The sequence below is a fragment of the Chroicocephalus ridibundus genome, chromosome 18, assembly GCF_963924245.1.
Source record: "Chroicocephalus ridibundus chromosome 18, bChrRid1.1, whole genome shotgun sequence".
In the NCBI taxonomy this organism is placed as follows: Eukaryota; Metazoa; Chordata; class Aves; order Charadriiformes; family Laridae; genus Chroicocephalus; species Chroicocephalus ridibundus.
In genome coordinates, this window is record NC_086301.1 from 2,966,520 (window position 1) to 2,993,851 (window position 27,332).

General features: G+C 47.0%; 1 protein-coding gene across 1 annotated transcript; it reads right to left on the minus strand.

Annotated features, from left to right (window-relative positions):
• Nucleotides 1-4,377: 4,377 nt before the first annotated feature.
• Nucleotides 4,378-25,600, minus strand: LOC134525053 (uncharacterized). Its single transcript, XM_063355505.1, has 6 exons — nucleotides 25,591-25,600; nucleotides 24,353-24,500; nucleotides 22,217-22,304; nucleotides 21,602-21,712; nucleotides 13,952-13,996; nucleotides 4,378-8,446 (listed from the first exon to the last, which is right to left on the minus strand). The coding sequence occupies exons 1-6, from the start codon at nucleotides 25,598-25,600 to the stop codon at nucleotides 8,231-8,233; spliced, it is 618 nt and encodes a 205-aa protein (XP_063211575.1). The 3' UTR covers nucleotides 4,378-8,230.
• Between the last annotated feature and the right edge of the window lie 1,732 nt (nucleotides 25,601-27,332).

The window sequence follows — 27,332 nt, forward strand, 5'->3', positions numbered from 1 at the left end:
CCATGTTGTAAAGCTCTATCTCCTACTCTAATCTTCATCATCACCATCACCAAGAAAAGCTCAGACACTGAAGCTGGGGCTGGTTTAATCTTCTGCAGGTCTGTAATGACTGAACCCTCTGTCTAGCATCGCTCGGCGTGACTGCTTAATTACAGTAATTAAGGAGTGTGGTAGAAACCTGAGCAGTGTGAAGGAGGCACTGCACTCAGGAAATGGATTCTCTGTCACTCGGGTCCATTAGGAGGTCAGCCTGCCTGTCACTTCCATCTCCCATGGCTCCTATGCTCAAGGCTGGGAGCTTGGGAGGCCTGTCTGAAACACACTGGGCTGGATGCGGTGTTCGAGGCAGGGGACGTGCAGCTTCTCATCTTTCTTCCTTCCCTCCCATTGCCAGGACTGCTTTTACTCTCCAAGATCAGGCGCAGTGAAAGACTACTCCTGGCTACTCTTTAGAAGAAGACAAGGACGGTGCTTGTTAGTTAGAGAGATGTCCCTGGGAGAGATGGTAACAGGGAGGGCTTGTCTCTTACCATCACCCTCCATGGAAGTGCTCATCATAGCTTTACCGCTGAGTCACAGGGAGTCCATGCAGAGATTATGTGGGACTTTACAGCTGGCTTAGCCCTTCACTCTGAGAAAAGGCATATGGCAAACTGACATGGAGGAGAGACTGCCGGGCTACCATTAGTCTCACCCCAAATGCACAAGCCAGGATGGCTTTTCCAGTCCATGGCATGTTAAAGGTGATTCAAGCTTGCCTTCAAAGCAGGTGTGATGTCTTTCTGGAGAATCGTCTCACTCCTGACAATGTCCAGCCACCTAACCAGCTTGCCTTAGGTCAGGCAGCATAAATCCTCTCTGTCCTGTGCTATGAGTGGCTTCCGCAGGTCCATGGCAACTCTGCCCTGGACTTGAAGCCAGATTTCCCCAGCACTAGTACAAACCTTTCCCCACACCACCAAACAAGTTCTTTTCAGTCCTGATCCACCCTGGCATGTAGCCCACCTGCAAGTATTCCCTTGGCTGCTCTCACTCTGCTAGGCACACCTGATCTTCGCTGAACTGTAACAAAATGCATTTCACACTGGGCCTGCACCAGAGATGTTGACCTTCCCAGTCCCCCCGTGGTTCAGAAACACCTTCCCTGCCTGGTGTGATACCCCTGTATGAGCACACATGACTTTGTTCACACTTCAATAGGTGATGCTGAGTATGGCCAAGGGACATGGATTAGAGCCTGCCCCCAGCCAGGACAGAAATAATCCTGGCCCCACACCACTGCATCGAGGAAGAGCTCTGGCTCTGAGTTAATGAACCATAAATTCCAGCTTAATGAGTTTTATACTGAGGAGAATAATTAATGTAATTAGTACTGATATGAAAATGATGGTACTCGAGCCTGGATTACAAGGGGGAGGGGAGGATCTGGGGGTGGGAGGATGCTTGGAGAAAGCTCATTCCGTCTATGGTACTGTTCACCCAGGGGAACAGGGCTGGATGCATTCTTGGCAGGCTTTAAAACCTCACCTCCCATCCGCCGTAAAGGGAAAGAAAATAGAGCATGACAGTAGAGCAAAAAAGAGATCAGCCATCCCTGTTTGCAGCAGAGACGTGGAATCTTTAATACAGCTCTTTCCTGTGCTGTCCTTTAATTTGCAGCTCCCCCACTCCACTCCATACTTGCGGTACATTGTCTGCCCTCCACAGTGCCTATTTTTTCCTGATATATTAAAAGTTCTTTATAAAGGTGACTAGCTTCAAGGATAAAACAACAGCTCTTTAGCTATATAAGGATTTTGATAAGTTTTATATATTTAGTGTAATCTAAGAGGCAGTAATACCGATATTTTAGTTTTATACATATAGATTGATACATAAATTTCTATATACACACAAAGTGACCCAGCAGGAGGTACTCTGTTCTGTGAGGCACTGATTATAGTACATTCAGCACTGGAGAAAGAGGCCTCAAAACTCTTCTTAAGTGCTGACCCTGCTTGCACATCTGATAGCTGTGTGGCAATAATAAAAAGCAGGAATGGATGTGTTTCATAGCACCTATGTTTGAGCAGGCATCTCTGCTTCTCTGTGCAATGTGTCTCTGATACTAGCCTTTTCAACTCACATGAGCAAAGCTCTAGCAGTGCATTGGTGGGAGCCTCCGTGCAAATGGCACCACTGTTATAAATTGCCATGCAGGAGTGAATCCAGATTCTTTTCCCCTTTCCAGAAGGTAAATACAGTCCTGGGGGCAGAGGCCATGTTCCAGAAATACAGGATAAACTTGTCTGTCTTTGTGCAAAACGAGGATAGCATTGCCAGCAGTCTGCTTTCACCATCCTGTGCTAGTGCTTGGATCTGCACGCTATCCTGGGACACATTGTCCCTGAGGATAAGTTGTGGCTCTCCTTGAACCATTCTGAGAAACCACCAAGAGAAACTCCAGAGTTCTCAGCAATATGTGTCATTGCTTATCTCATGCAATCTAATAAATGCCTACCTGGTAATGACCAGCTTTGGCTGCTGCTAACTGAGGCTGTATTCAACCCACTGACTGCAAGACAGAGATCCTTTTACACTCCCTTCATGATCCCTCCATCCACCCCTCTGCCATTTGCTAGCCTGGATCTGTGGCTAAATTGTTCAAAAAGGTCTTTATCCAGATGCAGAGGCTGTGTATCCTTGTGCAGTGGAGCTTTTTTATTAAAAAATGTCCTGGGGATTTTTCATTCTCAGAGTTAGTGGCTTGTGCTAAAAATTCTCTAATGGTGTATTGATCAAATCTGTCTGATAGGCCACCTCCTAAGTAAGCGCAAGCTTCGTGTTCAGCTGGGCTGGACTGATGCCCTGTTCCCCCGTGAGTGCATGTGTGCTCGCACATGCCGTTGTGTCTGTCTGTCTGTATATAGCTCCTCTGTCCCCCGCAGGATGGTGGCACCAGGGCAGGCAGGCATGATCGCAGGGGTCTACCAGTTCAGCCACAGGAGCAGTATTGCCAGGCTGGCATGTAACACCCTGCACAGCCTGCGCGGCCTCCTCATAAACCGAGCAGTGCTGGGAAGGGGGAAAGGCAGGACTCTGGACGGGAAGCCCTGATCCTGCTGCCTCCTGGGCTGCTGGGGCTGTGGAGGTGTGCGTCCAGGCTGGGGCTGTACCGCCAGCACCAGGGTCTCCTGTCCCTGGAGTGCTGCCTGCAGTCATGGGGCTGTGGAGGGAATGCCCCCAGACAGGAGTGCCTTCCCCTCCTTGTCCCCCACCCTCTCACTAGACCGCTTGCTTCTCTCTTTTTTAACCAGAGGACCCCCTTTAAAGACAGGTTTTTATTCTATTGCCTGTTTCTCGTGTGAATTCAGCTATTGCTAATCCCAGATTAACCAGGGAGCGCTTCCCACCAGCTGGTGCAGGGCCTGGTCCTGCCCCTGACCGAGGTACATTTGATGGCCATGTGCTGCTGGTGAGGAAACATCTGGGACACCACGCTTGCCCACTCACTGCATCATGATTCATGGGTGCTAGTGGAGCGTGTAATTAAGCAGGAGCAGAGATGGAGTAGTCTCCTTCCCCCTGCATTATGGATGGGGCAGAGGAGGGGACTCTGTGCTCCCCTGTCCTCTCTGACAGCTCCCAAGCAACGCACCAGAGTGCAGCAGGGGCTGCCTACCAGTCCCTTGCAGCAAAGGCAGCTGCAACGCATTTGTTGTCTTAAAACAACATTCAGTGTCTACCTGCATATGGAACCAGAAGCACTGCTTGCCTGCAGAAGGAAATGGGGGCACTTGCAAGAGAAGCGTGCTAGAGAGGAGAGTGCCCCGGGGATGACTTCACCTATACCTTCCCTAAATAGCTGCTGGCCCAGAGGACCAGCTGTTGTGACCGAATCTATTCCACCCACTTGCATGGGGAGGCTGGGGGAAGGCTTCCCAAAAAGGTAATAAGTAAAATGAATGAAAGGAATGAGCCATCGCTCGTAGGGCACTAGGGTGTCATAATTATGTTTGTATTGCTCCGAGGGTAGAGCCATAGCAGTAATGTGCACCAGGCATTGCCTTGCAGGTCACCTGAACACTGCTTCTCTGTTTAGCTTTGAGTCCCATGTCCCCGCCAGTGCAGCAGAGAGGGAAGGGTGCAATATGAAAGGCAGGTTAATCTAGTCCTGAGGACAGCCTTCGCGAAGAGGCAGAACTCAGCCAGTAACCCCTGGGGCCCAGTGCGAAGGCAGGATTGCCTGTGCACGTGTGTACGCTTTGGGGTGTGAACGTGCAAGGGGTGATGGATGTAGTGAACAACTCGGGAAAAAGTCAGCACTGGGAGAAAGGAAGAGATCAATCACCTCACACAAGTTTCACAGCTGTGAGAGAAGTTGTTATAACTCTTCACTTTTATTTAAGTTCTGTGATCAGTCTTTTTTCATCTGCCAGAGCTCCTGTGTCAGTGCCACCAACATATGGAACAGAAGTTATGACATTTCACCCCAGTAACAGGAAGAATGGCTCCATGTCTCACACCAGTAAGACACAGAAATAAACTCCCATATACTGCTAGCCCACTGGATGCATGATCACACCACCAGTTTCCTGTTCAACTTGTTCAGCCATCTGCGCCCAACAATGTTACTGGATGGCTCTGTCCCCGGAGAAGGGATCTTTTAAAATCGATTTGCACCATGGCAGGAGGGAAACACCTCTCCTTAGCATTGCTGCAGCAGGATTTCTGCACCTGTGAGGTCACCACAGACATGGGTAGCCTTATCATGGAGCAAAGCCAGCGTTAAGCCCATGGCAACAGGTGCAGCAAAGTTTGGAAATAGCCATTAGGCAAACGTTGTGCAACTGTAGGGAAAGGGAGAAAGAGGGCCCTGAATCAGAACCATTTCTAAATGCAGCTTTATAAAACCGAAACAACGGACTTGAATCTCATTATCTCTTTCTTCAGGGTTTTTTTTCAGGGGTTTTCCCTCTTCTCCTAGGGGAGAAAGGAATTTGGTGTGTGGAGACTCTCTTTTGCCATTTTTTTGAGACCAACCCAGTTCTTAAGGAGAAGAGAGAACGTTAAGAGGCATAAAGAACCATGACATTCCTTAGCTTAATATACGTGCTGGCATAAGTCAAACTACTGCTTTGAATTTAGGCTTTTCTTGCTTTTTCCCCTTCTAAGGAGGATTGAAATGCTTTCGCTTTGCTGAAAAGCACAGTAAAACCCTTTGTGGCAGTCTTCTGTGGGCAGCTCAAATTCAAAGCTGCACAAGGAACCAGAGTTTCTCTGTAATGCTGCAGTATCTATCTCTGCCTTCCCCTTCCTCATCAAAGCATCGTTCCTCCAGCCAAAGGCAGCAGAGAAAACCACCTGCAACATGTTCTCTGCTTCCTCTGGCAGGCAACCATTTTGTCTAATTTGTTTCCTTATGTATCTGAAGGCCTCACCATATTCCACTTCTCATTTAAACTCTTAGATCTGTCTGAAACTGCATCAGGTGAAGGCTCCCAATCAAATATATTTTAATTGCTGCTGTGCAGGCAGCATCCTGCTATTACAGGCATGCAAATAGGGAAGCGCGTAATGGACTTCTGCTTGCTTTTTCTCTATGGTCAGTGTTGCTGGGTTGATTCCAGGATGTCAGAGACCCCTGGGTTTTCCAGCACCTCATCACCTTTCCAGAGGGACCAAAGGCAGATTTCACAGACTCCAAAGCATGGTTCCCTTGCTGGGATGAATGTGTTGGCTGTGGCTTCAGTTCAGAGCACACCCAATTTCCAGCTCGGTGCTAACCAGAAAGTATCCCAAGGTATGTTGAGAAGAAAACAAGAGAGAGAAAAACATTATCTGAATCAAGACATGTAGCACTGGAGTCCATTGGTGTAAGGAAATGACTGGCTGAATTCTCTGGAGGCTGGCAGAAATGTGAATCCAAATGACTCCACATCCAAAAAGGGTTCCATCAGTCAAGACCAAAAAGATGGTAGTGGAAAAGTTGTGCTTAATGCTCTAAGGCTATGTCTGTGTAGTCCCCTCATCCTTCGGGAATGAGAGCACTCCATGAACTAGCACATATGAAAGCTGCTATGCCCGTTAGAGGTACTGGCCATTTTAGCTTGGCCAAGTAATGCATCAGTGCCCTTTCATCCACACTTCACTCAGCCAAGCGGAGCCAGGTCACCTAGCTGATACAGCAACCTGTCAATCTAGTGGGAAACCACCTCCCCATATTGTGCAGTGATTTCCCACGACAGAGACGAAATCTTGTCCTTGTGACAAGCTACCTTGCTGTCTCCACAAAGCACAAAGTGGCAACGTGCACCAGGGAAGCAGGGGAAGAGGGATGGGAAGAGTCGGTTCTCCAAGGGTGTGTTGTTTGCTGTGCAAGGGCCCAGGGGGATACATGCATGTGGTGTCATCCTCTCACAGTGCTATACTGCCTAACTAACTGAAGTATAAACTTCTCTCTTATATAGAGATCTATTTATTAGCCTGCAGGGAATTCATGAGGTAGTGTGAACACAGATGTGCTTCTCTGTGGAGGAAGAGGGACAGGCAGGATGAGTCTTGAGGCTACTCTAGGTGATGGGAACACAGAAAGTGCATAGAACAACTATAGCTGTTTAGATTCAGATATACAAAAATAAAAGGGCAGGAGCTGGGCTGGTAGCATCCAACACAGTATTCACGCCTCCTCTTACAGGGAGGCTTTCATCTTGATGGTAGTTTCACTTCTTATTTGTACAAGTAGCACTGAAACGTTTGGTGTCTGAGCAGCAGGATAATGGTGTGGTCCCCATCTCTCCCTCCCACATGCACTTTGCTCAAACATCCTCATTGTTTCCAGAGTGATAAGTGTGCAATGTCTGAAGAATACCAAATACCCAACCTGAGACAAAGGAAAGTAAATGCCCATTCGCCAAGAAGGCATATCCCCTTGTTCAGAACTGTCCCAGCCGTCATCTCTTCTATGCCATACCTGGGTGAAACAGATGAAAGTTATCCTTGAAACCAAGCTCTTAGACAGGATGTTCATTCCTTTTTCTCCTCTTCTTTGCTTTTATATACAATTAAGTGTATATCTATATTTATTTTTTCTCTAATACAAGTGAACACAAATGTGATGTGGAGATAAATTCCCTTCCCTAAAACACTTTGTGGTCACAGGAATGTACACATTTGGATTTACACACCCACACACATTCCAATATCAAAAAATTTGTAGTCCCAAAACTAAGATGCTTTTAAAAAAGTTAAAAGGCCAGATTCCTCTGTTGGCTTTTATCCTTCATTAAGAGCAAGAAGATTACCTGAAGTCATGATTTAGTCTTTATATTCTGCCTGAGTTAATTTTAAAATTCCAATCAACAGATGCAAAGAAGAGAGGGAGGGAAGTTAGTGGGGGGTCACGTTAGGCTTTGAAAAGGAAAATTAGAGAGAATGTTTTCCTTTCTAATTTTTTTTTTCCCTTTGGGTTTCAGGTTGTAAGATGGTTGATTAAAGGATGCTTTCTCCAAATATGTTGGCTTCAAAATATGTCCTCATGCTGTCTGGATTTGAAAGAGTCAATCCAAGAGATTGGGAGTGGGAGCAGGAGGGAAAAAGGACAGAAACAAAACCCCTAAACCAAGCCCTTTTCTCCATTCTTGGGTTGGTTTTGAGCATCTTTTCATTATAAGCATCTTATTATTTGGTTCAGCAATCTTGTCTGTTTAGCTCTTCACAACAGGGGGTTCCTATCCCCACTGTCAAAGGGGAAACGAATTTCTCCAAAGGAGGGGAAAAAAATGCTACAGCCTCAGATTTGAGCACTGGCTGTGCTATAAAACTTTACACAAGCTGGAACAAGGGCTGTGAAGAATCCACACCCAGCTACTCTGGTGCAAACAGTGTAGAGATTGACACAAGGGAACCTACGGACATTTAATCACGTTGGGCACACCCCATCCAACACAGGGCAGCTGTCACCCACATACACATGCACACACATAGCCAGCTTGATACAGGAGGGCCAGGACGAGAAAAGAAAGATGCAAGTACTGAATGAGACGTGGGCAAAGGCAGAGTGTTCCCTTGAGCATTAGCAAGCCAGGCAGATACTTAGCCTAATCATGTCAATTACAATTGCACCAAAATTTAAAAATCAATAAATAAAATAAGCAATGGCAAATGGGGGATCTAAAAGGCCTTGGTTGTTGAGCAACAGGGTCAAGAGAAGTGAAAAACATTAGCTTCTTCATTTTGCTGTGTTGACACTTTAAACATACTGTTCCTTAGGACAGATGTAAGGAGCCCGGGAACCGGGAGGCGGGCAGCAGAAGATGTCAGAATGATGAGGATAAAGATCTTGTGGGAGATCTGACAATGGGGTATAGACATGAGGGATCTTCTCCAGATATCGATCTTCATGTGAGTAACAGCGGGTCAGGTAATCACTCGCATTCGATATCTCTGAGTGACACTTTCCAAAGTTCTGTAAGTAGAGACAAAAGTCAATGGGTGAAAACTCTGGGATCATTGGCCATAAAACATACAACTCTTCAGATCCTTACTGAGACACACATATAACAAGTAGGATGGAAAATCAAATAGTTCTGCTTACTGCTTCAGAAAAATAGAAACCCAGGGGATAAATCCTCACATTTCAAAAGTTTTGTCTCAGTTCCCAAAATATCAATATTGCTGATGAATAGGTTTAGATTTTGCATGATTTGCCCCTTGTCTGTAAATGCTCTGCCTCTCTGGATAAAATAAAGTTGTCCAAGAAAGGACAGTTTATTTTCAATCATCCTAACTCTTCCACACCTGAGTTTTGAAAAAGCAGTGTTTGTATGCGTCATTAATCTAATCCCAGCTCATGCTCTTTTATTTAAAGGGCATGTGTGTCTGACCAGGGACTTTGGAGGCAAAACAGGATATTGTGTCTAGTGTTTACCCAGTAGAGAGGAGTGCATGTGCTAAGCTTTACCTGTGTGAGCAGTTCCACTGAAAGCCTTGGGGACAGTTTTCTAAGTCAAATCAACTACAGAGATTATAAAGCACTCGCAAGATCGAGACCGTTCTCTGGTCCCACGATCTTCCCTCTGATGGAACGTATTCTTATGGATGCTTTGCAAAATCTGATTCTTCCTCTTTAAGTGCCAAATGAAATGAAAACCCCTCGGAGTCCAAAGTGCTTTGATTTCTATTGAGATAACTTTGCAGAGGTGTGGCAAGCACTACTGAAGAAACACTGCTTGTTCGAGTGCAAAAATCGCAGAAACCCTTTTTCTCCCAGAAAACTCCATGCAAACAGCAGCAACAGGAAGACAGAGGCCCCCCTGCACTCCTGGTGTGCCTGGGGGACGCCTGTATAAGCTCCCGGGAGCGCAGAGCTTTCCCACAGCCCAGGAATCTGGCTCCCCAGAGGGTGGCAGCAGATGGGAAGCATTCCTCCCTGCTCACAGACCCATTCCTCCGGTTTGAAGCCTTGCAAGATGACCCAAGCAGGAGGGACATCTAGCGAGGACAATGCTTTTAGTCTTTAAAATCAATGCACATTCATGGGCTCTCACCAAGGGCTAATCTCTTCTCTAAGAGAGAGCAAATGCACTGGCAACCACCTTTTATGCCTGTGGTTTGAACTGGGGCTGGTTGAAGCAAGTAGCTTGCCCTTGAGTCTTTCCTTGTTCTCTTTCAAAATACCAGATACAGTCAGTTTAGTGGAAAGGACAAGGATTTGACCCTTGGGAGAAAACGCCCGAAGAAACAGAACAATCTACTCTGCTCATCTGCTGCCAGTTCCAGGATACTTATTTCACCAGGACGCTTAAAAGATTATATAGAAAACAAAGTGTTGATGATAATTTATTAATGGTTCAGACTGCTAGAAAAGGCAACAAGCAAGTTGAAGGGCTGCACAGTCTTATGGCAATTTCAGAAACCGCCTCACTAAGAGCAGTAAAGGCCACTAGAGGACGGAAAGTTTGAGCACCAGGAAAGCAGCAGCAATGCCAAGGTCAATCTGATTTTCACTTCCCTTTTCTTGGCAAAACTGTATACCCTACCACTTAAGCTTTTAAAAGTCTGTGATCTTGACCTGGCCAGGTAGCTCCAGGCCCCTTCTACTTAGAATTGCTGCGTTGGTACCTGAAATTCGGGTGGGCCATTCCCACAGCTACCTCATGAGGTTTTTGTCCACTTCTGGTTTTTAATTGCAAAATGAAAGAGTGGAGACGTGCTGTGCAGCATTAGAGCATTTATCTGGAGGAACTCAAGACAGGGAACATGAGGAAGTTTCAGTAACTCTATCTTAACCCCTACAGTCTCTTCCTACCTGCTTTAGGCAGCCCTGACTTACAGCTCTCCCATTCCCAGGTGGGAGCTATATTTACACAGAAAGTTTATGCCTCTACAGAATTCAAGTCTCAGATTTACACTGTACCACACACAACCCTGTGGCTGGAAAACTGGGCAGGCTGTAGCAACACACACTTCAAGTCTGGAGACAGTTATCTTCATACAGATTCTATAGCGTAAACAGAGATCCATACCATAAGGGAGGCGGGGAACAAAGAACAGCTGTTTGCTATTCTTCTGATTGCACCAGCTGATAAAAAGGGATAAAGAGGGGCTAACAGCTAGGGAGAGTTAGTCAGCACAGAATGTTCAAAGGTCTTCTTGCTGTGTAATCTACTCTCAAGAAATCTCAAACACAACAGAACTCCTTTCCGTACCTGCAAAGGGTAAAAAAGTATTAGCCATGCTTGCCTACTGCTTTTTAGAGGTAAGTCATTAACTGATAGCTCAATTTTCTGGATAAAGCTAACCTGAAAGGGAAGTTGGCTCAATGATTGAAATTTAGTAGCAAGCAAGAGGGTCTCTTAGCAAGGCTAGCGATTTATTATCAATTAAATTGGAGTGTAGGTGTTTATGCTTTTTGAGCATGCAACAGAAAAGCATAGGACTTCATACTAATATGTGCACTAGAAAGGTCTAATAGGAAGGAGATTCTCAGTTAACATAAGTAGACATCTTGTGTAAATTGAACTGGTTGTTAGCATCCAATACTGAAAGAAGCAGAAGGGGTCATGAGATACTATTTTATGGGCTGCCTCTTGACAGTATACTGGGTCAGCAAAGTATATTTCTTTCTGTTGATCTATAACTTAATCTGGGCATGAAACAAGCATCCATGAAGTGGGGCTTGAGAAACTAAGTGCAATGTTGTCAGCACTTCCATTTGGCTAGGTGCGTATGAACAAGCTCTTTTCTTTCTGGCTAGTGTTTTGTGCTCACTCTTCACAGGTGGGAGTGGGGCCAGAGCAGGGCAGCTGGAGAATGGCAGCATCAGGCACAAAGGAAGAGACTTTCCTGTCTCCTTTCACCTTTGTGAAGCCAGGAGTCATGTTGCTCTGGCTTTGTTCCCTGATCTTATTTCTAACTAGTGAAAGGGAAGAGAACAAAATCAGCCTGATGTTTTTTAACATATTAAGCAGCCGGTGCCCTTTGACTTCCTTCCCCAGTCCCACTGTGACTTTTCCCAAGTCTAATTTATCTTTAACAAAGTTTGAAATTAAATTAGGGATAATGAACTAATTAAATTGAACTGGCACACAATTCTGCCACCTTCCCCCACCTGACTTCTCCCACTTGCCTGTGTTTCCAGCATGACTCCATACAATTCTTCATTATCTGGGTTACATCCTCCCCTCTCAGTTTTATTTTCAAGAGTTTGATTAAAGGGGATGTCAGCAATCTATCCATTTCAGACAGTCTAGAAGATTACCTTTAAACAGTCTTTACTTGATTGTGTTAGAGAGTTTTCATTTCTGCCATGCCTTACTCTCAACTCTTCTCCATCCCCTATACACCTGTCTCCAGCTTCTCTTCTATTTGCAGATCATCTCTTTGGTAAAACTAGGTGTGCTGCAGACAGCTTTCCCTCTGATCTGACCATGTTCTGCACTTGTAATCATCTTGAAATAATGAGTTCTTACTGGTCTAAAAGTGAAAAACTCCTTTTCAGGGTCCTGAGGATTTCTCTGCTATATTTTCCTCTGGAAAATATGAAGACTCTCTTACATGTGAGAATTGGACTGATACCGCTATAGAGGACTGTGGTTTCTGCTATTGCTCAAAAGCCCAAGAGCCAGTTAATAACCTCTCATGCAGTTTAAACTTGTCCTTAGTCTTGCAGCATGGCTCACAAACAGAAGTAGGCTGGCTTTCTCTGCTTTGCCAAACTCAAGGAAAACACAGTGCACATACATGCATTTATCAGATGTGTTAGCCTGTTGCCTGGCTGGGAAAAGTCCCTGCTGTTCAAAACTGTTCATACTTTGGGCTGCCACTACTCTGACCCTCTCCATCAGTTGGTTTTGAATTTTGGAATGCAGTACAAGCAGATGGACGGAAAGAAGCAGTTTTGTTGAGTGACAGCAACAGAGGACTGTTGTCATCCTGGGGACCAGTCAGTGGAGAGGATGTAGGTGTTGGAAGATAGAAAGTATAATGGGAACCAAAAATAAGAATATTTTGTTGTAGCGTTGGGAGCTTCACATTGTCTGCTCCCTATTTCTAAACTCCCTGCTCAGCACTTTTGAGCTTCCTAGTATGGGCGCAACTTTAGGTATCTCCTGGCATGCTCCTGCTTCTCTGTTTGACACCTTATCTATGAGGGAGTTCCTGGAATAATCACTGTCCTGAGTAAAGAAGAAACATTAGTGTATCAGGGATGGGTGGGAACCAGTGGTTGTGAGCTTGCTCTTAGGAGTGGTGGATTCTTGTGAGGACAAAACTGAGGGCAGGTGGGACAGAGGGGCTCACCCCTGGGTTCAGAAAAAGAAAAGGTTGAGTGTAAGGAAGGCTGAAATTCCCAAAATACAGTGCAAGGACCTGTGATGAGGGATGCACCCACAGCCACATGCAAGTATTACTTATGCAGAAAACTTGCTTATAAAGTTGCATTCCTTCTTAGAGCATGCTTTTAACTTTTTGTCTTGCTGTCTATAGTACATACCTGTTCTGCGTTCCTATAGCATCTTAGACTATCAATAATCTTAAACATTTCTCTCCTTGCTGTCCTCATTTACAAATGGGAAACTAATAAGGAGCCACCTTAGTTCTTTGCTTTATTTCTCCTGAAAATTGGAAATGGAGCTATTGACCTGGGGGGATATTCAGGCAACCTTGGCGTTGATAGAAGGGAAATGTGGCAACTGGGAACTGAGTCAAGGCTGCTACGTTTGATGGTTCTCCAATATCCCCAGCTCAGTCTGCACCAAATCTGTAACTGGTACAGGTTTAATACTTTTACAGGGACATTCAGAAAGCAGAGCTAGGAATCTGAACCCTGGTCACTAGTTTGCTGGGATCTTGGTGCAAGTTTCATGGTTTTGAGCTATTCTTGCTGTAACAGGGAAAAGAAATTCCCAAACAAAACTGAGCAGGAGTGTGGGGAGGTGCAGGGGGAGGAAATAATTAAAAAAGCATTAAAAAAACCCCAAATGCCCTGATCTGTGGTGTGTCTTAGCAGGGCGATTTTGTGGCAGTGAGATTACACCTTCAAAGCACCATATGACTGGCTTTATTTTTACTTCAGAGGAACTGGGAGAATTTCCAAACTTGGATTTGGAGGATTACTGTCCTTTGCTGACAATAAAATCCCCCACTCCAGGGAGGACAAGACAAGACCTCCCAAGATGGATTAGGGAGCACTTGCCTTGTTTGTAACAGTGGGAGTGGTCCTCCAGTCCAGCCCAAGAAACTGTTGGGAATTGGAGGTGAAGGCATAAGGGAGAGTGGCTGTTTTCAACCTCATCTTCCTCTGGGATGGCATTTTTATTCCCCCTCTGTGTGTGCAAGAGGCTGGCAGTGCTGCTGCCTTGTTGGTGATGGGCATGCAGGTGCCTGGGAGCTGATCAGCACCTTTCTCCAGTGACAAACAGACCCCACCACCAAATGGAGAAAAGAAAAACCAAACCAATCCAAAACTTACTGTCCACTCTCGCTCGTTACGTCTACGAAGACCTTGATCCTCATTCTGGGAGCAGGGGTGGGTGAGACACCGCAAAAGAGAGAGGTTACCGTTCTGGTCCAGGCCAGGTCTGCTGCAGACACTTACCTAGGATGGCTTTTGCTACAGCAAGGGAACTACAGGGCTGCTTCCAACACAGGAACACCAGGGACCACAGGGATAAAGGCAAAGAGAACTAACCCATAGCACACATTGCACCCAGGTGTTTCTGCTCCACCTTCACCCACCTGTTAGCACAGATGTTCCTAGTCTACAAGGAGGCACTAATCAACAGGACTGTCCAGTCAGACTTTAAAAATACTGGTTTTTTTCCTGCTTATCCTTCTGCACAGAGCTATTTCCCTCTTTCGCAAGGATCCAATCCCCTTGTCCTTTATCTTCTCCAAAGCACCCCTCTCCATCCTCAATCTACTTTTTCTCTGTGTGCCTCCTGTGATCTACCCTGGGTGACCTGGGAGGGATTCAGTGAGCTGCAAAGCACCTCATCTCTCCCTTCACTTTCTTGTCTCTCCACTCTCCTCTGCACCTCTTCACTGAGTATCCCTGTGGGGCTGTAGCCCCATTAAGCCCACAGCCCCTTCCTCCCATTTAAAAGGCAGCAAAATAAAGGGGAAGGAGCAAGGCAGAAGCTGCAGTCACCACAGCTTGGGGAATACATAAGAGCGAGGGAGAGCCATAGCTGAGGAGGGGGCTGCCAATGGCACTTCCTTGGCCAACAGCTCTTTGCATCACCCTGAAAATCTCCCATGGAGTGGGGAAGGGGAGTTGCCTCCCTTTCAGATAGGAACCTGGTGACTTTAATACCTGATAAAAGGGTTTGATTATAGGGCAAGAGAATGTGAGAAGAGCTGAAGGCACCTTTTTCCACTGCAAACACCATTCTGTTTCAAAGGTAGTTAGAGATGGTCCAGAACAACCATTTGTAGGTTTAAATGCAAGCTGAGTCCTAATCCGTCTGCCACAGGACCTGAGCTTGAAGGAGCTTGGTGACACTTAAACTAAGTGGTCAGCTAAACATGAGAACAGGGAAACAGTCAGGTCTCTTCTCTGATTTTGAGAAGGAGAGAACCAAAGAAAATAATCTTTCTCCCTCTCAAACATCCGAACATGCTGTCTGCACCAGTCTCACGCAACACAAGCTCTTTTATTTTTGCATATGCAGTCCGTCTCTGTCTGTCTCTTATTCACTGACTCTTTCAGATGCAGGAACCTTTATGCGTGTTCCCATATTCTCTCACGTACTCTCCCACCTTGTTCTTTCACACATGCACATATGCTCCATTTTATCTATAGTTGCTTCCATGTGTACAAACTCCCTTCCTCCCGCCCCTTTCAGTCAGTCCCCTCTTCTTTCCCTCCCCATCTTGTACCAACTAGCTTGGAAAGGCCCCCTTAACATCTCCGCAAGGTTTTTGGCTACAGTTTCTGCACATCCTAATGTTGCGGCTGAGCCTTACAAACCAAATCCCCCACCAAAAGCTGTACCCTTCAAACCCACCTCATTTCTGCCTGTGTCTCCAGCCACACTGACTGCAGGGGGGGCAGACCCCAGTTCCAAAACAAAGCCATTAACCTTCTCCCCCTCCCACATGCCTCGTCTCGCTGTAGAAAGCAAAGGAAAACACTGCAAAGAGCATGCACAGAAGGCAAGACAAGGCAAAGGCATTCCTGTCAGCACCCCCAGAAATAAGGGTAGCAAAGAGAGCAGCCATCGTGGGCAGCATGCAGGAGGTGGAGGGAGTGGGGAGGAGGACAGACTGGATGCATGGGGGCCACTCCACAGGAAAGGGGGGAGATGCAGGGGGGGAGCACTGACTTTGGAGGGGTGCAGTGAGGAAGGCAGAGTGCGATTGTGTACCTTGAGGCCAGAATCTGAGGGGAAAGGGCCTAGAGTGACATGCGCTAGCGTAAGTTGGGCTGGATGGTTGCATACTCGACTAGGTCTCCGCCAGCATGGATGGAGGTCCGAGGACTGGGTGACGAGGCCAGAGCGGAAGTGTCCAGCTCTGCATAGTGGACATCACAGTCCTTGTTGCCAGAGTTCTGGAGAGAAGAGAGCAGCAAGGCGGTGGGGACACAGGAGGAGAGGAATTGGGGTTGAAGTGGGGAGGCGGGGGAGTGAGAACACAGGAACCGTGCAGAAAGTGGGGAGTGAGTGAATGAGACAGGAGAGGGAGTGTGTGAAGGGCGGAGGGAGAAAGAAGAAAAGGGTGAGGGGGGAGGAAGAAAAAACAGTTAAAAAGAGGGAGGTAGGGAGGTAATGAACCATCAGTCAGGTAAAAAAACCCAAATCAAAGCAAAGATCCCCATGGCACTCCTTCCCAAATCTGCCACTGAGCTGAGCAACCCAGCCCAGGTTGGCAGCACTCCCAGCAACTGCCCCATCTGCCCCTTTTACTGGGGCTGCTCCCAGCAGCATCTCGCTGCTCTGATCTTCCCATCTACCCTTCTGGGATCAGCGTTTTCCTTAGTTGGGGGTAGTTCAGTGAATTCAAACCTGATCGGATACCTGAACTGTCAGTTTTGACCCAGGAATTTGAGGTTCATCGCAGCACACTGGAGGCAAATGCAGTGTTGGAGGCATGAGTGAAAATCATGGAGAAGGCTTGAATTTTGGGTGTTGGGAAGGAGGTACTTGGAAGGAGCGGCTTCATAGCCATAGCTCCAAGGGCAGGTTTGCAGCAGGGACATTGCCATAGGGAAATGACACTGCTTAGCCAATACTGTTGTTTTGCCCTAGCATGGGGGCTGGAGAGTTCTGCGTTTTAACACGAGGCTTTACTGCACAGTATGCTATTGCAGATTAACTATGCAGCATGATTTTGTCATTGTAATAATGCCTAATAGATGCTAAAAGCATTTTTCTTTGGCATGAAAACATTTGTAGATATTCCCTTACTAAGCGGGCTTATCAGCAAGAACTGCATGAATGGAATATTATCCAATTTGTCTGATCATTCCTACCCAGACATCTTTCATGCTTTGCAAATAATAATGGTCAGAGAACCCTGGAATGCAGGATGGCCTGGAAACTGCATTGCTCAGTGGGGAAAATGAGTCACCAGGAGGAGCTCTGGTGTCAGTAGCCGAGGTGTGAGGGGGTACCCTGGCTACTTGCCCTGCGGAGTTTCTTTAATACTCGCTTTTGGTCCTGGTTTCTGTGCCAGCATTAGCCAAGCATCTGCTAAGCCTCTCTGAGAGGAGACAGTTGTCTCTTCCAAATGAAATAGCTTTCCAATTTCTCTATCTCCTTTCCAAAATGGCTGCATCACATGGCAATTATGCAAAAGGTGTTTAATTTGAAAATTCTTCTTTGTTTGGAAGTGTCCTCAGCCACGTACCAGCTGTGGCAGAGCCGTTCTCAGAAGTTTATAGCTCTGAAATGAGCTGGTTTAGTGCCTGTTGCTGGAAGGGGTTATTCAGTGAGTGATTATCTCTGACTGCTGTGCTGATCTGTGTCAGGGTTTGGCTCCATGCTGGTGTCCCCCGACCACAGGGATGAGGGGAAAGGGGAACACGGCTGCAGCGGCATTTCCAGTGTCTGGTTCCCTTGTGGTGTTCAGGAAAGCTGGATGCTGGAGGACCAGGATGCTTGAGGTAGCCCTCTGGTCACCTCCCCAAGGGCAGGACAGATGGTAGCGGCAAGCTCTTGGCGTGAAAGCTGTGTATCCTATGGCCTCTCTGCTTTGTGTCTGGACCCAGACTGATGTCTATAAACATTTAAGAAAATTAGTAATGCCAAATGCAGTCTGAACCCAAAACCTATGCCCTGCAGAACTCTTTCCCCCTGAACTTTGTATCTCAGTACCTCCTCTAGTTCTAGAGAAAGGGGGACAAAGTCTTTACCTCCTCATTCCTGTCCTGTCTACTTTGCCTCACTCCTCTAAAATAGTGCTACCTTCCCACTGGAGGTGTTTTCTCCATGGAGTTCCCCTGCTTTCTGCCACTCTTGGGCTTGCTCCTGCTCCCTGCTGCTTGTTTGGAGCAAAATTTATTACAATATCAATAATGTGACTTGTATACAAGGTTGAGCACCACCACATGCAAGCGCTCTGTGTAAATCAACAGCATCAGCACCCTGGTAATTGCCCTATAAACTGAAAGGAGTTATTTTGCCATCTGCAGCAATGAAACTTTCCCCTCTACCTGTGCAAATGGGTATTGCTGACACATACACTAATCATACTTCTGCTCCTACATGCGCTCATACCTCCACCTCTCTTGCTTATATTCCCTCTCACGCAGAAACACACAGCGTCTACGTGACATGTAGGCACTGCCTTGTGCACACAGAGCACACCTCTGCTTTTAGCCACGCACCTTACTCTGCACACTGACACGCATGGGTACCAGCACTCAGACATCCATAGCCTTTGTAGCTGTTATCTGAAACACACACTCACCTTTCCATCCCATTCACTCCTGCTTAGATAGCCTCACATAAACCAAAGCTTTTGCCTCACAAGAGCTCAGAGACAAATGCTGCAGGCAACCCCATCATGCCCATGCCCACTTTTGTACCCTAAATTGTCCACTGCACTGTCCTCGCGTATTTCCGTGCTGTCAGCTTCATGTTATCTTTCCCACAGTTTGCAACACATAAACATACATATTAATTTGTAGCCTGACACAGGGCCCACCTCTGCTCTCTTCGGCAGGTATCCTGTTCCTGCAGACGTGTCCCAGCCTCTCCCCTTCACCTGGTCCCCTGCCAGCACACATCCGCACACACATACCTGCACTCCCTCTTTGTGGATTCCTCCTCCACCTGCCTCTTCTATTTTCTCCTGGCACCTCTCCTATTTCCCCCTCCCTTGCTCTTTGCCATCACTAATCATTTTCTGACTCCCATTCTAGTGCTGTGAAATTGTCAACCCCAGGCAGTGGCTTTCATGCTGCCTGGTGATTAATCTAGTTTATCACAAATTACGAGGTTTTGCACAATTCACTTAAAGCTGAATGCACCTGCTCCATTTTCCTGTAGTATCCACTCCCTTCAACTCTCATCATCTTCACTACCCTCCCAAGTCAAATCTGGTGAAGTGCAAGCAGAACAAGAATATCCTGCCTTTCTCTGGTGCCTTCCCCTCTAAAGGATCCCAGAGCCACATCTAGAGCAGAGCAGCTGCCTACTGTGTCTGACCACAGCGGGAGAGGAGCCGTATCACAGTGAGGTTGGCAGAGAGTGAAGCTGAAGGAAATGTGCTTCCCTCTTCGTCCTCCAACTGAGCCATCTCTCAGGTGAAGGACTGTGGAGGTCTAGCTTGCCTTGGTCAGTCCCTTGGCGTGCTGCTGGAGTGTGGTTACTGGGCCTGAGCTGAGCATGCTGGTTTTGGTAACAACTGCTATCCCTGCTGCTGTTCCCTGGAGGTCTCCATGGGAGTGCTATCCCAGTCAGACACTCCTCAGCATCTCCATCTCAGGGAAGTGTTGTGTGCGACATGAACAGGAGGCCCCTGCAATGCTTTAGGGGTGAAAAAAGTAAGTGACACCTCTGTGTGGCCCTGCAGGGAGGAGGGCAAGAGCTGGCTCCTTTGCAAAGCGTGGCTGGGCAACGTGATGCACACCTGGTCCTGGCTGTGGCAGCACATACTGCCTGTGTTATCTGGGAAGAATCCGGCAAAACCAGCACTCCTTGGCAGCAAAGTGACACCTTCCTTCCACTTGCCAGTCACAAACTTGAATAGCCTGCTGCATGCCCAAAGGATACAGCGACTTAGCAAGAAATGGGAGCAAGCCTCATCTGGTTCCTGGGGCAAAGAGCCAAAGCATGGTGCGTGTGCGTGATGGGAGAGCCTGATACCATTTACAGGGACTGCCAGCCAAGCTGACCAGAGGACAGGTCCAATTCCCAGCTGTGCTAGACTTGTGCCAAGAGCGGGCAGAGCTGTGGCAGCAGTGGTTGAGTCACCCAGACACCGCATCCCTACTGCAAAGGGAGTTTCTTCATGGGCCAAATGAGGGCTCCACAGTCCATCACCTCTTGGCTAAAACCGCAGGTAAGGAGCAGCAAGTGCCAAGCGTGGGACATAGAAATGCATCTTCTCAGACCAGGATTGAGAGCAGCAAACTCGGTTCCCATGGTTACAGAGCAGCTACCCATCAGGCCTCATCTCACATCACTAACTCTGCCACTTAATTAACTGACTGCTCGTTATTTCCCGAAATGAGCTCCTCCATCCTCCTGCTGCCTGAAATTCGGCTCTCAGATGCTTTCCACAGAGCAGCCCGTCTGGCTCTAGCGTCCTGTGCTTCATTTAAAACTCAGCTACCTCTCAGCAAGGATTTATAAGTGCTGGAGACAAGCCCCAGGACTGAGGGAGGGCTCCAAAGGGAAGTTTTTCTTTAGGGACATCAGCCACGTTTAGCTAGGATGAAGTAAATAGAATCACATCAACACAGCTCAGCACAAAACTATGTCATTTTATTTCCAATGCCCTTGGCATCTGTCTCACTGCGAACTTCTGCTAGCTAAAGGTCACTGGGCCCTGTCCTTCTATTATCTGCACAGGGATACACATTAAAGGGTCACACCAGGATGAACTGTAGGGAGGGTTATAATTAGTTATGTTCATAAAATATTAGTCTAGTATGGGCTGATATTTATACTGCTTTCTCAAACAAATGGGTTCACATTGCTGAGATCTAGAAGCACCAGGCTTGGTGTGTAGTGCTCTGCACCACTCCTTGTGGAGGAAGAGTTTAAGAGAGACCTGCGGCATTTACATGGGGATCCTGTGTCTCCCGTGGAAGACTGGGGGGTAGCAGCCCCATGCCATGGGGTGAGGGAGGGAAAGGATATTGTCCAAAGCCTGGGAGGAGGAAGGTTTTCTGTTTTCTTGTTAAGAGAGGACTCTAATCCTATCTGTTTTCTTTTTCCTATGCCTTTACCCTTTAAATCTAACATTTCCTTCTTCAGCCTCAGTCCTTGAAAACCAGCCTTTCCCGCATGGCTGCTAACATCTCTCCCTGAGCCTTAATCTCTCTGCTGCTGCTGCCTTGCATTAGCATCTCCCTATCTGAGGCTGAACAAATCCACACAAAAAAAGGGGGTTTAAAGAACTTGTTGTCAATTGAGAGTCAAACACTGGCATGCTCTGCCCTGCAGATAATTGCTTTGTGAAGCTCTCACTGTGGTGCACGTTGCTTTTCGAGAGCTGCTTCGTCCAGCTGCAAGCTCTAACAGGGGCTCAACTGCAGGAGGTGAAGAGTGACCAGGGTGGGATAGCTGGCTTTTAGGCTTAGCTGCCATATGTAGGTAAAGATGAGACTACCACAGGTTGTGATAGTCCTCTGATGAAGATTTGGAATAATCAGGGCATGTTACTGAGGAATGACCCATAAAGGCACAGCTCTAGGACCTATGGAAGCCAAGGGCAAAGGAGGCAAGTGCTGAATTAGGGCCAGTGCTATTTGAGAGCTGAGCTGAGATCAGAGTGTGGAGGTTGCCTTCCTCCAGGAGAGGATGCTCCTGGACTGTGAAGGCTGCTTGTTCACCCCTGTGCGTGGTGGTGTCTTTGTTTTTTAGGGTGATAGATCCTGTGTGAAAGGCAGTGAGGCTGGGGGTGAGGATGAGGGCAGGCAGCACTATTAGCCTCCTGATCTCCTTACCAGTTTGTCAGTGTAGGGAGAGGGCTCAGTGGCTGCCATGTCATAGTATGGAGTCTGCAAAGGGAATTTCTGGATTTCCTCCTCATGTTTCATGTTGTCTAAGTGAACAACCTGTAATAGAGGAGAGAGAAGAGGGATGAGGAGAGCAAGTACTATCCTTCTGTTACAGCTTAGGGCAACATTTGCTTCGGGTCACACCACCACAAGGCATCACCATGAAGGGCAGTGCATCTTATCTTCTCCCTTGTTCCTACCATGTTATTTGTCTCCTGTACTCTTTCTTTCATTCTCACACCCCTCGATACCACTCATGACATTCAAAATGGTGGGGGATGCTCAAAAGTCCTCACACCTAAGAGCCCATTTAAACACCATTTCATCTAGCATTCAATCCCCACTAAAGGGAGTAAGCAGAATCCAAATTACAGCTTTCAATTAGTGCCAATATTTAGGAATTCTTGGCAGACAAGTCCTTACTTGCTGTCTCAAACTTAGGCCATGCACTAGTTCGTTCTTGCAAACCTGGTTTTCCAAAATTTAGGCACTGCAGACGGTGCTTGGAATCAGTTTTCCTTGCCAGAGGAAGGAACTTGCATCTGGGCTGGGCAGGCTTACCTGGATGTCTTCTGCAGTCAGGTGGCTTTTCATCTCCTGTTTCCTCTTTGGTGGAGGGTCAGGTTTGTGGGATGGAGGCAAGTCAATTCTGCAGACAAAGAAGTGGTTGCTGATTAGAGAGCAAGCGAATGGTGTCTGCTTGCTTTGTTGTGCCATAACTGGCCGGATCCTGCATGCATCAAAGATTTGATTGTGTTTGTCACCGAACTGCCAATATAATCATATAGATTATTCTTAGCAACCCCCCCCTCCATGCCCTCTTTCTCACCCCAATTAGAATCGTTAATAGAAATAAACTCTCCTCCTAGCATTCTGTTCCTAATTCCAAGAAAATCCCCATGTCAGATTGCAGATCCTGAGGGTGCAGCTGGGATACCTGTCTTGCAGCATTATTTTTGGAATGACTCCAGATCATCCCATGGGAGGTGGCTCATTTCATGGCTGTAGGGTGCCAGAAAGTGTCTGGCAGTGGTCACTGCAAGTCAACAAGGTAATGTCACCCCTAGTTCAGGAGCCTATCTGGAACTGTAGCCCCTGCCACAGCCTTCCCAGTAGGAGTTTGAATCTTCCTCATAGACATGCTGTGCCATGCAGGGACATTTATCCCTGACCCCAGTCAGGGGATCAGCTTTTGCCCTAGAGCATAAGGATTGGCAGCCATAATAATCCCAGCCTAGAGACTGTCTCTGCACATTCTGTTCATATGCACAGATGTGTCTAATCCTTTTACAAAACTTATTAAAACTCTGATCCACTAATTAGCTGGCTCCCCCTCCCTTCTCTCTGTACAAACTTCACCAGGTCTTCTGATAGAGATGGGTGACTTTCCTTGGCAGTCCAATGGATTCCAGCGTGGGACCAGAGTGTACGGGAGAGGTGGAGGGTAAAATGGGTCCCCAGTCCTCTGCAAAGCATTGGCTTTATGGCTCTAAATAAAAGAAATGCTATTTACTTTTGGAGGCTTTGGAGGGTACTCCAAAATAGAGGCAGCACCTCTGCAGACTAGGGTACCATTGTGTTTCTATTCTCAGCTAAAGTGGCTCTTCCCTGTGCCTTCTGGAGGACCATTGTGGGAAGTGGATTGTCTGAATGCATCTCTATCACAGGGCCAGTGGTGTTGATGCAATTTTGCCTTGTGGTGCTATTTTTTTGTTTGTGTGTCTGCCTTTCTGTCTCTCCTGCTTTCCTGGTTCTCTTCCCTCCCTCTCCCATTATCCTCCAATGCCCTCTCTCAAATGGGATTAAATGGAGCACAAAATGTGGCCAAGATGTAACGACAATTGAGGTGGGGCGTTGTGGAACATAAAAACAACTTCTAGCCTTTGGGCTTTCCATGCCTCCCCAATGAGGTCGGAAGGAAGGCGGGGGTGCTCTTGAGCAAAGACAGTGACGAGATAGAGCTTTTCAGGAGGAGGCCAGGGTAAATATTTCTGAAGAGAGCTCTCTTCATGCTGCATATGCTGAGCTCCACACCACCCAGCTCCCTGCCTGGGATCTGTGCTGCACAGTGTAGGGCAGAGCAAAGCAAGTACCTGTCCAAGAGAAGCCTCTGGGGCATCCCTACTCTCATATTGCCAGAGTTTATGTCTTCAGGCTGGCACCATATGTACAAAACTGGAATGCCGAGTGGATGTGAATCCTTTCTGGACTCTTTGGGATACATTCAGAGGTGTTTGGGGTCTATCAAGAGACCGCTCTCTGATGACAGAATGGGATACAGTTTAATTCAGGAGCCTGAAACCATTTCTCTGAAAAAGGAAGAATAGGATCCTCTCCTACCACTGGAGGTGAGAGTGGCACTGAGAAGCTGCACTGTGTCCAAGGATATACTACAGCAAAAGCATCATCTGGGTGAACATTGTTGTGCTTCAGTTTCCACTTAAGGCTTGCGATAAGAGTTCAAAAATAGGAGAGAGCAGGAGAGAAAGCACTAGGGGCCCCCAAGGAAGGGAAGAGAGTCAGAGGAGTGAGCCAGAGGGTGGCAGGCAGGAAGAAATGGCAGGAAAAACAGTTTGCCACCAGGCTTTTCTTGTGTGCAGGTAGTGGAAGGGCCAGTGGTGCTGTCTGTCTGCTGCCCCATCCAATAGCACCTGTACCATCAGTGTGCTGTACTTTTGCGAGCATGGGGCTACTTACAGGTCATTGTCCGTTTCAGTGCGGTTCTTTTGTTGCCGCCTGTAGACAATAATTACAGTGACAGCCACACCGATGATAAGAGCTGCTGCGATGACTCCTCCCACGATCCCAATAATGCCTCCTGGGGCACCCTGAGGTAGCGGTTTATCTGCAACACACAGGGAAGCACAGGAGAGAGGGTTAGAGCATCAGAGAATGCTGTGCCAGCAGCTTCACAGGGGGAGACAGGTCATACTGAAACATAGTAGTCAGAGCTCAAAAGGAACAGAAATCTTTGGCTAAAATTGCAGCCCACTGTGTCTCCAAGAGCTAACCACTTCCTTACTCTATTCTGCAATTTCAACTTAAATCAGGCAGTTATTCCTGGATCCAATTTTGTGTCATTGTTCTGTCCTCAAAGGAAGAAGGGTTTAGGGAATAAAGGTGAATCCAAGCAGCCATCCCATGTGGTGCAGGTGGACTTATGTACCTTCTACTTGATATTATTTAACGATCCTGAAAGCCTTCTGCAGGCTTTGTCAGTGTCTTCACCAAATTCTTGGCGCTCTTGAAATGAAGGAGAGCTTTGCTATTAATGTAGACCTTAGAAGAGGAACAATGCTCAATTTATTGAGGTGAAGCAGAGGTACGTGCACCCCTAAACCTTACAAAAAGATGTCCTGAATGTAGGGTTTAGGGGCGAGGGGGAAATATATTGTATCTTGCATTACATCTCCTGTTTGCCTCATGGCTGGAGAGCTCTGTGACTTGGGCCAGCTCCTTGGTGACTAACGTGGACCTCATTCAAAGGAAACCTATCCCATGGGCCTGATGGGAAAGCGCTTTGAAATGTACGATAAAAGGATTTAATTTGCTCTACCTTCCAACCTAATTAAACTTGAAAACTAGCTAATTGGTACTTTGTACTTACAGCTCTGGCAGTGATGAAAGAAGGAGATAATTGGAATGGAGGAAGAAGGAGGAGGAAGAGAAGGAAAAGAAATTCAGGGGAGGGGAGCGAGACAGGGATGAGGGAACAAGGTGCGTTGTTGAACTTGTCTGTCACACCTGATTTTTGTACTTTTCTTAATGCACTGGCTGCTCTTAGAGACTAGATTGGACTTTAGACTTAGAGACTAGACTAGACTTGACTATTTGGACCTTACTGTGCAACAGTTATGGCTTTGGGTATCATAGTGCTGGCCAGCATCTCCACTAAACTACCCATTCCCAAGACCTCAAAATTATACCCACTTTACATGCGTGCATGGCTGTAAAATGTACGCTTGCATTCCCAAACCGCATACAGCAACTTATACAGGACTTTTAAGGGTGAAAATCTGCCACTTACTCCCACCTCACATCCATGGATTCAGCATTTACTTAGCTTGAAGGCTGGGCTCCCTGAAATCCCACATACCAGGTACAATTGCAAAGCTGACTGCCCTGAATCACTGCCAACAGCCTATTCCCAGATCTCACTCACCTCACAGCCAGCCTTCTTCACCTTTCAGATTTGCTGCTGTCATCTAGGAGTGAACTGAGGTGTGTAAACATTTCCCAGGGAAATCCCCTCTCTGGTCAATACCAACAAATTGCACAGCAGAGAACTGGCATGTTTACTGTATCAGTACAAAACACTTGAACTCTCAGCACCATGCTAAGACATTGCTACCAATGAAGAATTTGCCCTGGGAATTGTCTTGACGCTGATCCCCCATCCTTTTCCTGAAGAATTCCGTGCAAACCATCTTTTCTCTTGCCTCACAAGGACACCCCAGAGCCTCCATCGGTCAACATCCCACACCCCGCCTTCCCCTGTTCCTTAATTAAGAGCTCAGAGCTGCGTGGCTTCGAGTGGCAGAATTCTGCAGTCATCAGAACGTGAGGCTCCGTTCTCCACTGTCGTTGGCAGTGGCAGTTACTTTTCTTTCTCTTCCCTTCTCCATAAGCCATGTTATCTTGTAAATAATATTTCTGCCTTGAGACAGTTCACTTACAGCCATGCTCAGGCAGACAGCTGACATGTTGCAATCCAAACCCCCAGCCAGCATTCGAGATTGTGGCAGGGACAGCGACTCTAAAGAATCTTCCAGTCACTCTGGCTGAGGCATTTCTGTGATGAATTGGCCCCTGATGGCTCTCTGGATCGCAGGTAGCAAGCAGAGAACATCAGCCTCCTGCTACCGCTGTAAATCAGTAGGTGTGTATACATCTGTGTGGGAAGGGGGTGGAAAGAGAAAGAGCGAAAGGGAAATAAACAAATAAAGCAAGCTAAAGTGAATCTCCAGGATTGTGACCAGGGCTATGTAATAGTGGAAAGGGTCCAGGAAAATTTAAAGAGGGGAAAATGTAACCATCAGTTTGCAGAAGAGGAGGGGTACATATAGGGCACTGGGTAAAGATAGTAAGGGGATGAGGAGAGGGAAAAAATGGAGGAGCACAAGGAGAAATGTTTTGCGGTGTCTATCAGAGTACTTCCTTCTTGCCAAGCTTTCAAGACTATGGTATGAACATCCCAGTGTTGGTACCCATCCCAGCTGCCTAAGCCAGGGCTGTGTGGCAATGCAGTGTTTCCACAGAATGGCAAGTACCAAACAATGACAAAATCCTACGGCAAGAAGCCCCGTCCCTCCATGTGCAGGTCTCTTTCTTGAGGACGTGCTGAGCCATCCTGCAAAAGAATTGGTCACATCTTTGCAGGAGTTCAGCTAGGAAGCTGTGAAAGGCAACAGGGGTAATTGCTGACAATAAGAGGAAACACCATGAGACAAGGAAGATAAATGAGAGAGGAAGGTTCTGAGAGAGCAAGAAAGTGCAGAGGAGAGGAGAAGAAAATGGGAAGAGGTAGAGAGAGACCTTCCTTTCTGCTGACTCTTCACTCTTCTTCCCCCCCCCTTTTTTTTTCCTCCTTTTTTTAAACCTTCTTTTGTCTGAGCCCTCAGCTGTTTATTTCCTCAGTCTTCCCTTCTTGGGGAAGAGCTATGGCTAGTACTGTTTG

What these genes read in the sequence shown, in the direction of transcription:
- LOC134525053 (XM_063355505.1), bottom strand. An exon ending in TGACTGCAGAAGACATCCAG is followed by an intron (nt 21,713 to 22,216) that starts GTAAGCCTGCCC and finishes CCTCTATTACAG; the next exon opens with GTTGTTCACTTAGACAACAT. An exon ending in GTAACGAGCGAGAGTGGACA is followed by an intron (nt 8,447 to 13,951) that starts GTAAGTTTTGGA and finishes CTCTACTTACAG; the next exon opens with AACTTTGGAAAGTGTCACTC.